Source organism: Lithobates pipiens, unplaced genomic scaffold (genome assembly GCF_037356315.1).
Source record: "Lithobates pipiens isolate NorthernLeopardFrog02 unplaced genomic scaffold, aLitPip1_a1.2 Scaffold_22, whole genome shotgun sequence".
NCBI classification, from domain to species: Eukaryota; Metazoa; Chordata; class Amphibia; order Anura; family Ranidae; genus Lithobates; species Lithobates pipiens.
This window is the reverse complement of record NW_027507784.1, coordinates 146846416-146862133: the sequence shown is the minus strand read 5'-3', so window position 1 is coordinate 146862133 and position 15718 is coordinate 146846416. Positions and strand designations below refer to the sequence as shown.

The following is a 15718-nucleotide window of genomic DNA, read 5'->3' as shown; positions in this document are numbered from 1 at the left end:
CATCGGACCTTTGCTTGCCAAAATCTGGCGGACTTTAGAAATAGAACATGTTTTAAATTTTTCCACCGGAACTCCGCCGGACCCAGTTCCTACAGAGAAATCCGCTCGTGTGTATGCTATTCCGACGGACAAAAAACGACGCGAGGGCAGCTATTGGCTACTGGCTATGAACTTCCTTATTCTAGTCCGGTCGTACGTCATCACGTTCAAATCCGTCGGACTTTGGTGTGATTGTGTGTGGCCAAGTCTGTTCATTTGGAAAGTGCGTCAGAACGCCGCCGAAAGTCCGTTGGACCTAGTACCTTGAAAAGTCCGGTCATGTGTACGTGTCATTAGACTTTGTTCTAGTAGCAGCTTCCTGTAATCCTCTGTGCAGCAACCCTCATGCCGCGTACATACGACTGGACTTTCTAGCAGAAAAGGTCAGACGGAATCATTCCGTTGGATATTACAATCGTGTGTGGGCTTCATCAGACTTTTTTCTTCAAAAATTCAGACGGACCTAGAAATAGAACATGTTTCTAATCTGTCCGACGGAAGCAATTTCTATCGGGAAAACTGTTCATCTGTATGCTGGTCCGACAGACCAAATACGACGCAAGGGCAGCTATTGGCTACTGGCTATTGAACTTCCTTTTCTAGTCCCGTCGTACGTCATCACGTTCAAAATGAACGGACTTTGGTCTGGTTTGGTTTGGTTTGTGTGGGCATGTCTGTTCGGTCAGAAATGCGTTGGGAAAACCATCGGGAAGACCGTCAGACCTTTTCTGCCATAAAGTCCTGTCGTGTGTAAGCCGCATTAGAGTAATAGAGAGAGGGGCAACAACAAGCCAGAACTTTATTACTTTGCAGTCAGTTTGAAACTTGAACATGCTTGCAGGAGGACAGAGCAGAGTGAAGACGTCCTGCACTGCCCAATCACAGAATAAGGGGCAGGTTGATCTCCATATGGCAAAAAGTAAAGTCACCACCCTGTCTGTGGTGTCTAGCAGGGGTGCATGAGGAGGGGGGATCTGTTTATTTTGCAAGTGAATTTTTCCCAAAGCTTAGCGAGTGTGGTGAAATTTCACTTTGCAAAGAGCACTCAATCACATGCAAGGAAAATAAAAAACACTTTTGATTGCACTTGATTAGATGATGAAAGAGCGTCACCTCAGTCACTAAGCTCTGGGAAAAATGTCCTTGCAAAATTAACAGTCTATTTGAATTAAGTAAATTAACCCTAATATATATCTTTAGGAATGTAATAGTAAAAACTCCATCAAAAAGCTCCTGATTCTGCTCACACCTACCCAGATGAATAATTAAGCTGCTCAGAATCCTTCAGTAAAATCTTCAATACAAAAAATAGAAATTCCAACAGAAAAAGCAGGACCCTCTAAAAGCTATGGTAGATGTGCAGGGAATAAGATAACTCTCCTGTATGTACCAAAAATTGCTTGAAGCAAATACTGTAGCTGCTGACTTTTAAAAAAAAGGACACTCACCTGTCCAAGGATCCAGCGCCGTCCTCACCTGGGACGGTTCTTTGCTGGTATTCATGTCACCAGCGCTGGCAAGTTTACCAAGGGAAGCCGTGACTCCTTGCAGCTTCACAGGTGGCTTGCCAATATGCATGTGCTTTGAGCATGGTCCCGCAGGAGGAACCATACCCGAGAGGAGGGAGGTGAACTTCTACCCCAATCACCTAGGTGGTCGGAGCGGAAGAGCAGGTAACTGCTAAAACTTGGTGCCCGCCACTCCAAAAAAAAATCCTCCAAAACTGGGGGAGGAGGGGGAAAGAAGGTGTTAAAGTGGAATTTTTCCCTTTTAGGGGGAAGTCCTGCTTTAATTTCTTTATCTCTCTTTTAAGATAAGGTAATAAACCCTCTATCTCAACCCGCATTCAACTTATGTTATTCAAAATTGTTGAGGAAGGGGAGGGGTGGGTGGTTCTGAAATGGAACCTTTACCTTTGAACCAACACCAAAGTTTGATAATAGCCACTGGATAAGATACAACGTGCAGCTTGCATTAGGGACATTATGCTAACAAAATGAAAGCAAGCTAAAGATAAAACCTCTGTGCTGCATTTGGTAATTCTCTACATGTTTTAGGCAGGAACTCAATTTTTTTAATCAAATTAACACTAGGAGAAGTAATGGACAGAGGATTTGCCTGTAGGCAGCCGAATGTCTTTTGGTATTCTGACACACTAGTTTAATAAAGTGGTAAAAGAATGGGAGAAAGATGGGAGGCTAGGGAAACTGATGTACTTCAGCTCTACAAAAGCTATTAAAGCCCTTTTACAGGAGCTGACAATACAAGAGGAGCATAATATGCTCACGAATGCTGTAGCCACTTCAGCCGTCATCAGAGCAGAAGAAAGGGCTATTTTTGGCTCCTGCTGAAAACGTCTGAGTCATGCGCACCATGAGGAGGCAGCATCAGCTCTTGTATTATCTGTACCGCTCAAGACGCACACTGACTCACCTGGGGGCTGCGGGAGCCTGGATTCAGCACAAAAGAATAAATGGATTGCTATGCTTCCCCACCTGATCCAAAGCCACTAAAGCACATTGAATTCTATTATTTTCTATAAAACATGGTCATTTGCTCATTAGCTTATACGTTTATGCATAAATAGCTTCAGAAGTATGAACCCACACAAGCTCCAATTCGTCTATGCAACCTCAATCTCATATTCTGTAACATGAGAGCGAGGCTGTATAGCAAGGAATCATATAACAAGAGGCTGTGGTCTCTTGCTTAAAGTGAAAGTAAACTCCCCTATCATTTTCAGCCAAGGAAGCTGCCATCTTTGCCTCTGTTTAATCTTTAACTGCTATGGTGCTGCACATGTGATTCGTTATGACACCAGCCATTGGATGGTTTGATAGTTTGGTTGAGAGCACAGCCAATGTGCAGTTAGCATTCCCGGCATGCCTTTTTTTTTTTAACTGTTTAAATCCATGGGTTTACTTCCACTTTAAGCACTGTAATAAACCCAGGTAATCTGGCTGCACTGTATTATATACACCTGACTTTTATTTGGTCAATTGAGTTGAAATTTAATGTTAGCACAACTGTCAAGTTTCTTGGATAGAGTTTGCAGTTGACTAGTTGGTATTTTCCAAGGTAACAATCAATAGGGGGGATTTACTAAAACTGGAGCACACAGAATCGGGTGCAGCTGCACATAGTAAGCAATCAGCTTCTAACTTCAGCTTGTTCAATTAAGCTTTGGCAATAATGCCCCGTACACGCGATCGGATTTTCTGACAACAAATGTTGGATGTGAGCTTGTTGGCGGAAAGTCCGACCATGTGTATGCTCTATCGAACATTTGTTGTCAGACTTTCCGCCAACAAACGTTGGCAAGCAGGTTCTCAAATTTTCCACCAACAAATGTTTGTTGTCGGACTTTCCGATCATGTGTACACAAGTCCGTTGGACAAAAGTACACGCATGCTTGGAATCAAGTATGAACTGGAAGCACTCGGTCTTGTAAAACTAGCATCCGTAATGGAGATATCACATACGTCTTGTATGTCAATATGTTCATAATTGTTGGCCAACATTTGTGTGGCAGTGTGTATGCAAGACAAGTTGGAGCCGGTTTTGTTGTTGGAAAGTCAGATCGTGTGTAAGGCCTCTTTCACACCAGCAGACTGATTGGGTCCGCCTGTCAGTTTTTCAGGTGGACCCAATCAGACCACTTATTGTTCTCTATGGGGTGGCGGATGTTAGCGAACATTTGTCCACTGACACCGGCTGGGCATCCCATCCGATAAAATCCGATAAAAATGGACGTATGGCGCTATGTGCACCATCTATCCAGCAGATTGGATGACACGCAGTCTGTTTCCATCTGACCGTCCCATAGAGGAGACTGTGTCTATGCTTGCTCTGCCTAGTGGAGCGGACATGACCCTGTCAGATGCCTGCTCAGCAGGGATCAGAGGAGAGATCCCCCAATGAGCAGGCAGATTCTGCTTGGACAGATCTGCTCCATCTGAAATGGGCCTAAAACCTAGAAGCTTGTTGGTTACCATGCACAGTTGCACCAGATACTGGGTGCGCCAGTTTTGGTAAATCCCCCCCCCCCCCCAATATTTCCGAGTATCTCTGCCAAACTGTATGCTTCAGAACCCTGCACAAAGATTGTCATACTATTAATTATGTAGCTATAAATCACTACCCATGGGACATTCCTACAAATGTTACAGCACAGTTGGTGTCGGCGATATGCAACAAGATGACCTTCCAGGACTCCAATGCAGGGTTTCTCAACTAGGGTTCCATGGAACTCTAGGGTTCCTCCAGAGGTTGCTAGGGGTTCCTTGAGCAATGAGCACTTTCTGGCTCTCTGATAAGTCCCCATTGACAGCACTGATATTTTTAGCTATCTATAAGGGGGTGATTCTTCCCAATGACCACAAGTGTAAGGAGCATTCCCGATTTTAGTGTTTTACACTGTTGCATTTTAATTCAGACTAATGTCGTTTCTTTGTTGCCGTGTTGACATATTCCTATTCCCTATGTACCCAACATTCTACTCGATTATTGGTTTGTGTAACAGTCAATGCTTATTGTACCATATATCAATGCTGGATATGTATTGTCGTTACTGGTGCACATAATTAAACTTTAAATGATAAAAAAAAGGAGCATTGTTCTCACTGACAATCACACTAATGCGGGGGTCAGCAACCTGTAGATCGCGATCTACCATTATATTGCGGACAGGTGACTGGTAAATTGCGGTCTGGGCTTGCTAACCCGCCATCCCAGAGCATCAAACAGAGTGAAATGCAGAGGGACCATTTGCAAAGTTGGAGCTGTAGTAGGGAGCAAGACTTGCATAAGCCGATGCCTCCTCTGTAGTGCCGGTGTCCCATCATATAAGGCCCCCCATTAGATAGTGTCCACTGTGTACTGTGCAGGCGCAGTACACAGCAACACCGATTCCGAAAATCCCGGAGGATGAACGGCGCCTGCGCCGTGAGTCCAGGTTCTAGCCCCACCATCCAAGTGGACATAGAGTAGGAATAAAAAAGAGCCGAGCGCAGCGAGGCCGGGGCAGTTTAATTTTCACAACCCTATGTCCGCTTGGATGGTGGGGCTACCACCTCCACTCACAGCGCAGGCACAGGCGCCGTTCAGCTTTGGAGATTTTCTGAAGCTTCTTCTGCCCCGTACTGCGCATGCGCAGTATGGGGCGGACGCTATATGATGGCAGGACACTATCTGCCAGAACACCGGCTCCTGTCCCATGTGGAGTGATACCAACTGCACTCCACCTCTTATCCTGACTAGTGGTCACCAGAGTGGTGCCAGCAGCAGGAAAGAAGAGATATTCAGGTCAGTGTGAAGCCATACACTGGGCATAATAGTATAGGGCTGCTTTCAAACTGATGTGCTGTGGTTTACCCACACCACGGGTGTAGTGTAGTGTACCTGCAGATTTTCTGTGTGTTTGCTGAGTTTAGCCATATACTTCTATTGTATCCTTTGGATTTGGTGCTCTTTGTAAAAGCGCACCACATCTGCAGGATATAATAGAGGTCTATGGCAAACCACAGCTAACCCAGGGAATTTGCAGATGCACTGCGCTGCAGGTAAACCGCACCACATCAGTGTGAAAGAAGCCTTATGGGGGCTCAGAACAGTAAGGGTTAATTTACATTTGCAGTATGGAATTGGTAAAACCCCATAGAAAAGATGTATTTTTATCACCCCAGCCCCAACCGCACCCCCTTTAGCTGCATTGGCCAGGGATGTACACATTTCACAGCCGCAGCAGGAGTTATATGCCCCATCATGGTTAGTGGGTGTAGCAGCTGCCAAGCATGACCCATTCAAATGAATGAGGCCACTCTGCAAGTGCCTTGCAACCTTGTGCAGTATAGAAAACAGGGGGTTAAAGCAGGCAGCATCGTGTTGTTTCTCACCACCTGCTTTAAACCCTTGGACCCCGCAGAAGCATGCAGTTGGCCCCATTTACTTGAATGGGTCGCGATTTGCAAGCGGTAGTACCCACCAAAAGCAACAGGGGGCTTAATTCCTGTTGTGGCATGTGTACACCTTTGGCTGCTGCTATGCTTCAGTTTGTCAATGAACAGGAAGCCACTCACCACAGAGCACTTCCCATTCATTCATTGCCCTGTACCACTGAGTCTGCAGAGAAAGGCATGTGTGTTTGAGCTTGGGGGTGCAAACTCTAATGCAATAGGCTGCACACACCTATAACTAACATATTGAAGCTGATCTCCAATTAATACTTTATAAGCAGTTTATAAGCAGTTACACAGTTACAGCAAATCGTTTCTTTTCCTTTTGGGATAAAGGTCTTTCATAAATAAATTAACGCTGACCACTGTAAGCACCTCTGTCAGTATATGGTGTGTCTCAACCCTCTATCTGATACGTTGTCATACTTAGTCAGTAAGTTGAAATATAAATTAACAAAAGGCTAAAAAACAAAGCAATGCAGCCACCACAACTAAGAATTGTTAAGTTGCAATTTAATATATTTTTGTTTTTGGGTGAATTCCAGCCACCTGTGGAAAAAACTGTAGCAGCTGACTTTTAAAAAAAAACAGCCACTCACCTGTCCCTCGATCCAGTGGTGTGCTCACCCGAGTCTGTCTCACCTGCTGTCTTCAGTCCCTGGCGCCGGCATCTTCACTATGGGCACCCAGCTGTGACAGCTTGCGGCTTCACAGCTAAGTTCCACTGCACATGCATGGGTCGCTCTGCGCATTGTGATTAGTGTATGCAGTCTTCTGGGACCTGTCAGTGTTCCAGAAGACTGCAGGTGGGAGGGAGAGAAGAGAGAAGTGAGAAGCAGGTAACTGTCAAAATCGGGTACCTGCTCCCTCCTGCTCCTCAAAAATGCCAATTGTGCAAGAGGAGCGGGGGACGAGTCCTTAAAGCAGAACTTCCCCTTTTGGGTGGAGCTCTGCTTTAATACCGTTTTAAGCTCAGGTGAACCCATTTCAACCCACTGCATGTCAACAGCTCATCATGTCTTAATATCAAAGTTATAAGACAGCTGTAACTTCTTGATCCTTCGTCAGCAATGTCTACATTTTCCTTATTCCCATTCCTAGTTCACACAATGTATGTTTAATAGTCAAAGTTCACCTTTCCACATATTTAGGGTGTAACATGCTCCAGATCTGCCCCCCCACCCCACCCCCAACCCTGTACTGTAACAGGAGACAGAGTGTCCTCTCCCCGCACTTGCTGTCACATTTTGAAAGCAGCATGGCTGTGAATGAGAAAACTGCCACCATGGCAGAGGGCTGGTAGTTTGCCATGGACCGTTAGCATCAACACACTCGTAGTCCATTCACACTGCCTACAGCACTGTAACACAAAGCCTGTGAAGAGGTATTGGAAACAGAGCTGCAAGCAGCGTGTGCAGGAGCCTGACATTGTTCTGTCCACCAGATGTCTATGCTTATTATCTGTAGCAGTGTTGCCAAATTTACATGTAAAGTGTATAATTTACATAAGACAATCGTAAGTGGTGTGCAGGCTCCAGCTAGCATTCCTTTTTGGTATTGCTGCAGTTATTTGGTTTATTTGACTCACTATATGTGTAGTTAAGGAAGTTAAGGAAGCAGGGAATTCTGGGTAGAATCTTCACAGGAAGTGAAACAGCCACCATTCTTTGAGAAAATACTCAGGAAGTGACACATGTATTTCTCAATCTATCGCCATCACCCCTTAGAGAACTTTAAAAAGTACATTTTTACTATCACATCTTGTATTGTATATCAAGGTTACTGCAATGTATGCTGCATTGTATGCAATATTGTACTTATTGAGGTCTATTTCTGTTATTTTGTAGTTTCACCTGGCTTGTTCTAATAAAACTGAGATCAAAGAAATATGGTATCTGAAGTTATTGGAATAGGCAGGTTTAGCTATATGTCCTTGAGACAGAACAGACATTGCTCTGCAGGCTCCTATGAAATAAAAATATTAAATGCACTTTTTTTGCAAAAATATGTGCATTTATATTTTTTTTTTCAAAAAAAGATTAACTTATCCTTTATACTTTGGGATTTTACGGGAATGTGATGAAGGTGAACCTGGAAGTAAGATTTGTGTTTACAGTCAAAGAATATTCATAGATGACAGATTACACAGGAAATAAAGACAGTGGACCAGACAAAAATAGTATATTTACAGAACGTTAAGTCTCAATACATATAGTTGTTTAAGGAAGAGATACCTGTGATTTAAAATAGGTTTCTTGTGGCGTTCCTAGGACGTCAGATGAAGCAATGTCCAGGTGCATAAGAATCTGCCTGAATGATGGCCGGTTTCTGGGCTTGCTTTGCCTAAAAATTTAAATTCAATGTTAATTCGCATCATACTAACACCGAAGCCATTCTTCAACTCCTAACATATCATTACAAACTCCAGGATTACTGTTCAATACTGAATGCGGGAATGTTTGCTGTGGATCTGCTGTTCATCGACTTGATATTAAAGTTCGATGTGTTCAATTTCTGTTCTTGTTTAACTGCACTGAAATGTAATTTCAGTCCAGCACAAAGGAAGCGATGGGGAAATTGGTGACATCAGCTAAGCGTATTTTAAACAGGATAATCTCTTTGATGACTGCAGATATTTTAGTATTCAACTTCCATTCAGGGAAACGAACGCACAAAAATGAATAAATAAATGTAGAAAAAAATATATATATATTATATATAATACATATATATATTTCCTGTGTACTGATCCTTTAAAGATTTAGCTTAACAATAGAAACTTCAATCAGAAATCAACAGTGAATCATTGGTGTAATTATCTGTAATTAACATTTTCTGTTTAAAATGTGTATATATATATGTATATATATATATATATATATACACACACATATATATATATATATATATATATATATATATATATATATATATATATATATATACATATACATATACATATACACACATACAAACACATACGGTATACACTTTGATTTTTTTTAATTCAGTGCTTGCTAATGCAGATGTAAATTATGTAAAAAGGAAGTATAATTTAAATCTCTGTGCATAGAAGAGTAATGATTAAAATTAAGGTGCTGACTTGATTAGTTCAGATACCAACTGTGTAAATAAATGTAAATGTTTGAGAAGAGCAAGGCCATGTAGCATATGCTGTCTGATTTGTTCTCAAATCTGTTTCATGGCTGATAAAGTATAGTTAGTATTAGGAGTTGTGAGGCCTCAAAAGCAGTGTCATATTTTTCATAAGTCACTTGTGGGATTGGTAGGTAATGGTGCAACTCCAAAATAAAGGATAATCATTTCTGTTCTCTCTGTTTTATGAACACTAGATTCTTGTGGAATAATGTCAATTAGTTACTGTCTCCATTTATACCTGAAAAGTTTTTGGTCATTTAGTGTAAGCAACCTTCCCTGTGTAGCTGCTCTATTTGAGCTATGGATTGATTTTATTATGTTAATGGTGATCAATATTATTATTAATATTATTCGGGATTTATATAGTGCCAACGGTTTGTGCAGAGCTTTACAAATTAAATGGAGACAGAACAGTTACAATACAATGGGGTTTATTTACTAAAGTCAAATCCACTGTGCACTTGGAAGTGCAGTCGCTGTAGATCTGAGGGGGACATGCAAGGAAAATAAAAACAGCATTTTTGCTTGTACATCATGGGATGATAAAATCAGCAGAGCTTCACCTCATTTCAGATCTTCCCCTCAGATCTAAAGCGATTGCACTTCCAAGTGCTCTTGCAGTGCACTTGTAGTGCAAAGTGGATTTGCCTTTAGTAAATCAACCCCATTAAAACACAAGAGGATTCAGCGGGCCTGCTCGTGGGAGCTTTCAATCTAAAAGGAAGAGGCAAGTAGTGCAAAAGGCAATAACTGTAAGGGGTGAGCTAATGGTACAAAGATACAGTTTCTAGGTAGCAGCTGGATAAGGTTCCCTGAAGAGATGAGTTTTCAGCAATTGCCCGAAAGGCAGACAGAGTAAGAGATAGCCAGATATACTGGGCTAATGAGCCCCAGAGGATGGGAGAGGCTCTGGAGAGGTCGTGGAGGTGACCATGTGAGGAAACGACAAGGGAACTATAGAGCAGGAAGTCTTTGGAGTGGTGGAGTGGAGGGTCTGAGTAATATTTTGAGAGGAGGTTGGTGATTTAGTTGGATGGCTTACATGTTGCAGGCAGGGAGGGGTGGCAGCCACGGATCAGTTAGTAAGGTACATTGAAAGGGGAATAGATATAGAATGGGGTTAGTATGGTCGAGGCAGGACATAAACAGGTAGTAGTAGCTTTGTGTCGTCTTTAGTTAAGAAGGGAAATATTTTGGAACTGTTACAGAGGTTAAGGTGGCAAGATTTGGTCAGTAATTGGATGGTTAGAACAAAGGAGAGGTCAGAGACTACTTCGAGCACCTTTGAATTTATGGAGGAACTAATGGTTGTACTATTGGTCTTGATGTTAAAGTCAGGAGAGGGGAATCCAGGGGGAGGAAATATGGGCTTGGTTTTTGACAGATTATTTTTTTAGGAAGTGATGTGAAATCCACACTCATATGTCTGTCAGTAAATTAGTGATGCGTGAGGAGATTGAAGGTGTGAGCTCAGGAGTAGAGATACTTAGATATCATTGTCAAAAAGATGGTATTGAAGTAATGGTGGTCAAATGTATAAAAGGCAGTTGAAAGGTCTAAGGGTACTGTTTGAGTATGGAAGAGTGACCACTGGTTTTAGCAATTTATTTTAGAAGGTTAATCTTAGTGGAATGTTGCAGGTAGAAACTAGACTGTAAGCTGTTGAGAAGGTTGTTATCAGTGAGGTAGCAGATTAGACAAGGCATTCAAGAAGTTTGAGAGCAGGCAGCGGGCAGGAAGATGGCGCTTAAGTTATTCAAAATGGTGGGGTTCAGTGAGTATTTATTTTTATGTATGGGGTTGATCAATGCATGTTTGAGAGCAGTGGGGAACATGCCGGTAAAGAGGGAGAGACTGAAGATGTGAGTCGGAGAGGATAGAATAGAGATGGTGGGTGACCATATTAGTCATGAGGGAAAGGGGTCCAAGGGACAGGTGGTTAGGTGAACCTCAGAAAGAAGTTTAGCTAATTCCTCAGTGGAAACAGGGTCAAAAGAGGAAGATAATGAATAAGGTGGTGGACATGGTATGTTGCTTGGGGGAGATGGCTGAACAGTGAGGATCTCATCACAAACTGAACTGATCTTGTTTTTGAAATGATTAGCAATCACCTGAGCAATGAGAAAGACTGGGTGAAAGGGTGTTAATGAGAAAAGAAAACTAGGCTTTTTATCAGCATGGAGAGAGAAATTGTGTTTTAGAAGAGCAGATTTGTAGGGTGAAGTCTTGCAGGGATTTAGTTTTACAAAAACGATTTGCTAAATGAGGCTGTCCATTCAGCAAAAATAAATAGGGATGCACCGAAATTTCGGCCGCAGAAACATATCGGCCGAAAATGGTGTTTTCGGCAAATTGCTGAAAGGAAAATCTTGCCGATAATGGTGCCGCCCATTGCACGGGTGTTTTTCTGGCTCCTCCTCCGTCCTCCCTCCTCCGTCCTCCCTCCTCCTTTCCTCCCTCCTTTCCTCCCGCCCAACAGTGCGGAGATCTCCATGTGTCACGGAGCTGTGCATTGAATTGCCTGGGCGGCTGCAGTAACAATGTCCCGCCTCCTGTGACAGACGGTACACTGATCCAATGGCGGGACATTGAATCAGCGTGACGTGATTACAGGAGGCGGGACATTGTTACTGCAGCTGCCCGGGAAATTCAATGCACAGCTCCTGGACACACGGAGATCACCGCACTGATCCGGGCATGGGTAAGTGGAGATGCATGTGTTACATTGGATCCTTAATACATATTTGGTGACAGTGTGCCTTAATCATCCCTTTTTAGGACAAAGTAATAGAACTAATCAAATTGATTACAGAGACCACATTGGTACTTGATGCAACATGCTGCTTACTGCATATATCAAACTGGCCCAAAAAAATAAAAATAAAGTACAAGTCTGAAACTATCTACCTCTGGCCACTTGTGTGAATGTAGCCATGCTATATAAACCAGGTCACAGGACAAAGGCTGTACTCCCTTTATTGGCCATATAAAAAAATAATAATAATAATCTTGATTTTGACCCAGCTAGGTTTTTATCGCCATGTGATAGAATTGGGAAGGGTTAAGTTATTGCTAGTAGAGGTAACGATATGAGCATTCTCAATAGAAGTCTGTTGGAACGGAACCAGGTAGCTTGCTTGGGGCCAGTTCACACCAGATGCAGTTCTGTGTGCTTTTTTTTTGCACAAAATGCATGCACAGTGTTTTCCATGTATTCCAATGGCTCAAGTTCACACCATGCAGTCAGTTTCCGCACCGGAAACTGACTGCATGGTGTGAACTAAAGCCATTGGAATACATGGAAAACACTGTGCATGTATTTTTATCAGGCAGGCTGCATCTGAGGGGAACTGGTGAGGCTGCTTTGATCTCTCCTGTACCATGTCCGCAGTCTCTGACCATCTCTTGTACCATGTCCGCAGTCTCTGACCATCTCCTGTACCATGCCTACAGTCTCTGACCATCTCCTGTACCATGCCTGCAGTCTCTGACCATCTCCTGTACCATGCCTGCAGTCTCTGACCATCTCCTGTACCATGCCTGCAGTCTCTGACCATCTCCTGTAATATGTCCCCAGTCTCTGACCATCTCCTGTACCATGCCTGCAGTCTCTGACCATCTCCTGTACCATGTCTGCAGTCTCTGACCATCTCCTGTACCATGTCTGCAGTCTCTGACCATCTCCTGTACCATGCCTGCAGTCTCTGACCATCTCCTGTACCATGCCTGCAGTCTCTGACCATCTCCTGTAATATGTCCCCAGTCTCTGACCATCTCCTGTAATATGTCCCCAGTCTCTGACCATCTGCTGTATGAAAATATTTTTTAAAAACAGTCATTTTCGGTATCGGTGCTGTTTCGGTATCAGTTTCGGTTTTCGGCCTAGTGTATTTTTCATTTTCGGTATCGGTTTCGGCACCAAAAAACCCATTCGGTGCACCCCGCTTTGTACATGTAATGAATGTTGTTCAAGATTTGTGAAACAAGTGAAGTGGAGTTACCTTTAATAATTACCTTTAATAATCCAGTAATATGCAAGCAACTTTTTATTTTCCCCTTGCATATGACTGGATATTCAAAGCGGACACAGCTTCACCTAAACGAAGTGAACATTCACTCTGCCTCCAAAATATTTACTTTACTAAGTGAACAACCCCTACTTCTTTAGAGAATTAACTCTATTGTCACTAGTTCTTATTGTTTTTAATTCTCATCATAGACATGACTTTGTGCAATATGTTTATCTACATTTTATATAGAAGCAAGTGCATGAATTTCTGGTCTGAATGTTTTGTAGGAAACTTATGTCAGATAGCATTAAATGTTCAGTGATGTTAAAACATAAATACCCATGTAAATGCAAGTAAACACATTTAAACACATGTTCTCTGAATTTAATAAACTGATTATGGGTTTATTACTTTATAACTACATAAACTAAAATAGAAAAACAACGTGAAAAACTAAGGGCACAATGCATCATTTTTTGTTACTTCTTTTAACATGCCTGTGATTGCTAAGTGAAACTAACATTACATGAGTAAGGATCTGTAGGTACATCCAGTGGAAATACATGTTGGAGGGAGAGGTTACTGTCTATGTGGGAGTAAGAGCCGCAAAGCTCTTATGTGGACTAACAACATGTAGCCCCCTCCTTTATCTCTGCAGGCTGTACAGTTATGGAATATAAGAGCCCTGTATATAAAACATTTCTGCTTCAAATAGCACATTATGGCTTTATTGTCCACAATAAGGAATATAGTGCATGGCTGCTGGGAAAAATAAAGCTTATATGAATGGGAGTATCATTCATGTGTGCCTAGGGCAGCTTGAATGCTAAATACAGGCCTCCATGTCCCTAGCAAGAAAGTTCATTGAGACGAAAAACGTTGGACTGGAGCCTTATGACATCAGAGTGGAAGTGGAACTTAAAGGGTTAGTTCACCTTCTCAGAAAAAAATTAAAAGGTGAACTAACACCATACACCCTTCCCGCACACTCCTGCTGTTCTTCCTTTTTCCCTAGGGATGCCAGGATGAATCAAAATGGTTCTGATTGGTTCTGATTGGTCAGCGCAGTCATGTGCCGAACTGCTCTGATCCATCCCAACATTCCTAGGAAAAGCAGAAGATGCGTTTTTCAAACCCCAGGACCATTGCACTGGGATGCGTAGACTATCACCCATGGAGATTAGTGCGGCATGGACCAGGGGGTGGGGAGGGGGTAGGGTGTTAATTCACCTCTTTGTTTTTCTGAAAAGGTGAACTAACCCTTTAAAACACAGAGCTACAACGTTGCAGCACCAAAAGGTGTATGAGCAGATGCAGATATAAAAGGTAACATATATGACAGAATTCTGTCTGGGCTCTGTGCATAAGCTGGGAAATTTACTAAATCTAGAGTGTCTGTACATTATAACCAATCAGCATCTAACTTCAGCTTGTTCAGTTAAGCTTTGAAAATGAAAGATAGAAGCTGACTGGTTGTCATGCGCAGCTGCTCCTAATTCTCTCTGCTTTAGTCTTCTAGTACATTCCCCTCTAAATGCGTCAGATGCACACATACTGTATGATGAGTGGATTTATTTGCCATTTTTAAATATTTCAATACAGGGTCTTACACTGTGATTTTTTTACTTTAATAAAGTAAAATTTACTGTTAATAAAGCCTTCTATGTGCGTCCAGAATATCGTCCTTTTTTTTTTTATGCTAGTCTCATATCGAAAATGAAGAGGTTTCTCAACTTTGCGAAAATTCTTACACAATAGAATACAACTTTGGAAGTGATGTAATGTATTGTATTCTTTCATTTCTGAGCATGTGTAGTCTTGCTCTTCCGATTTTTATTCAGGCAAAAACTGTACTGATTAAATGAAAATTGTACAAGAAATTTTTTTGTGTTTGTCCCTTCGGATAATTTCAGATGAACGGTCATGATCGGCTGTGTACCAATGATCAGATTATCGCACGATCACTTCAAAAGCAGTATTTTTTGTATGATTTTCTGACCATGTGTAGACTTTAGCTGGGAGAGTGCAAAGAAAGGTGGAGCAGATTACGAAGGATTACTGCCAGCGAGGGCTTACTAGCATTTTTTGCTTTTCCTTAAAAGGGTATTAAGCCTGTTGAGTGCTATTTCAATTTGAGGTGTAGGGTACACTTGGTTTGAAGATGCATATTTAATGAAAATTGACTAAATATAAGAGGGGCTTCACTTTTTTTTTTTTATGATTTTTTTGGAGCACATGGAGTTTTTTATTAGTTGGTGGTGGGATGTTAAAGAGGAAGTAAACCCTCCTAAACATGTTTAGCTTGTTAGATAATACTTTTCTCAGGCAGCTGATCGCTGCCTGAGAAAGTGCACTTACTTGTCACATTTTCGTAAAAACCGCCGTTTACGTTTCCGTGACGTCAGCCGCGCTTGCGCTGTGCGGTCGTGCGAATGCGGCGTATACTGTCTTGCCGACTTTCATCTTCCTGCCTCTCTGCCTTTTTTTATTACGAGGCATTCTCCTCACTGCGGCAGAGGAGAAGTCTCGCGTTGTAATCCTATCCCTGCTCTTCCT

At 42.2% G+C, this 15718-nt stretch overlaps 1 protein-coding gene across 4 annotated transcripts in view; it reads right to left on the bottom strand.

Moving 5' to 3' along the window:
- MAP3K13 (mitogen-activated protein kinase kinase kinase 13) overlaps positions 1-15718 on the bottom strand; it is a 230377-nt gene that overhangs the window by 23612 nt on the left and 191047 nt on the right. For all 4 annotated transcript variants that reach the window (XM_077448443.1, XM_077448442.1, XM_077448441.1 and 1 more), the window contains one exon: positions 8228-8336. In XM_077448443.1, coding sequence (XP_077304569.1) covers positions 8228-8336 — 109 coding nt within the window. The remainder of the gene's footprint in view (positions 1-8227; positions 8337-15718) is intronic.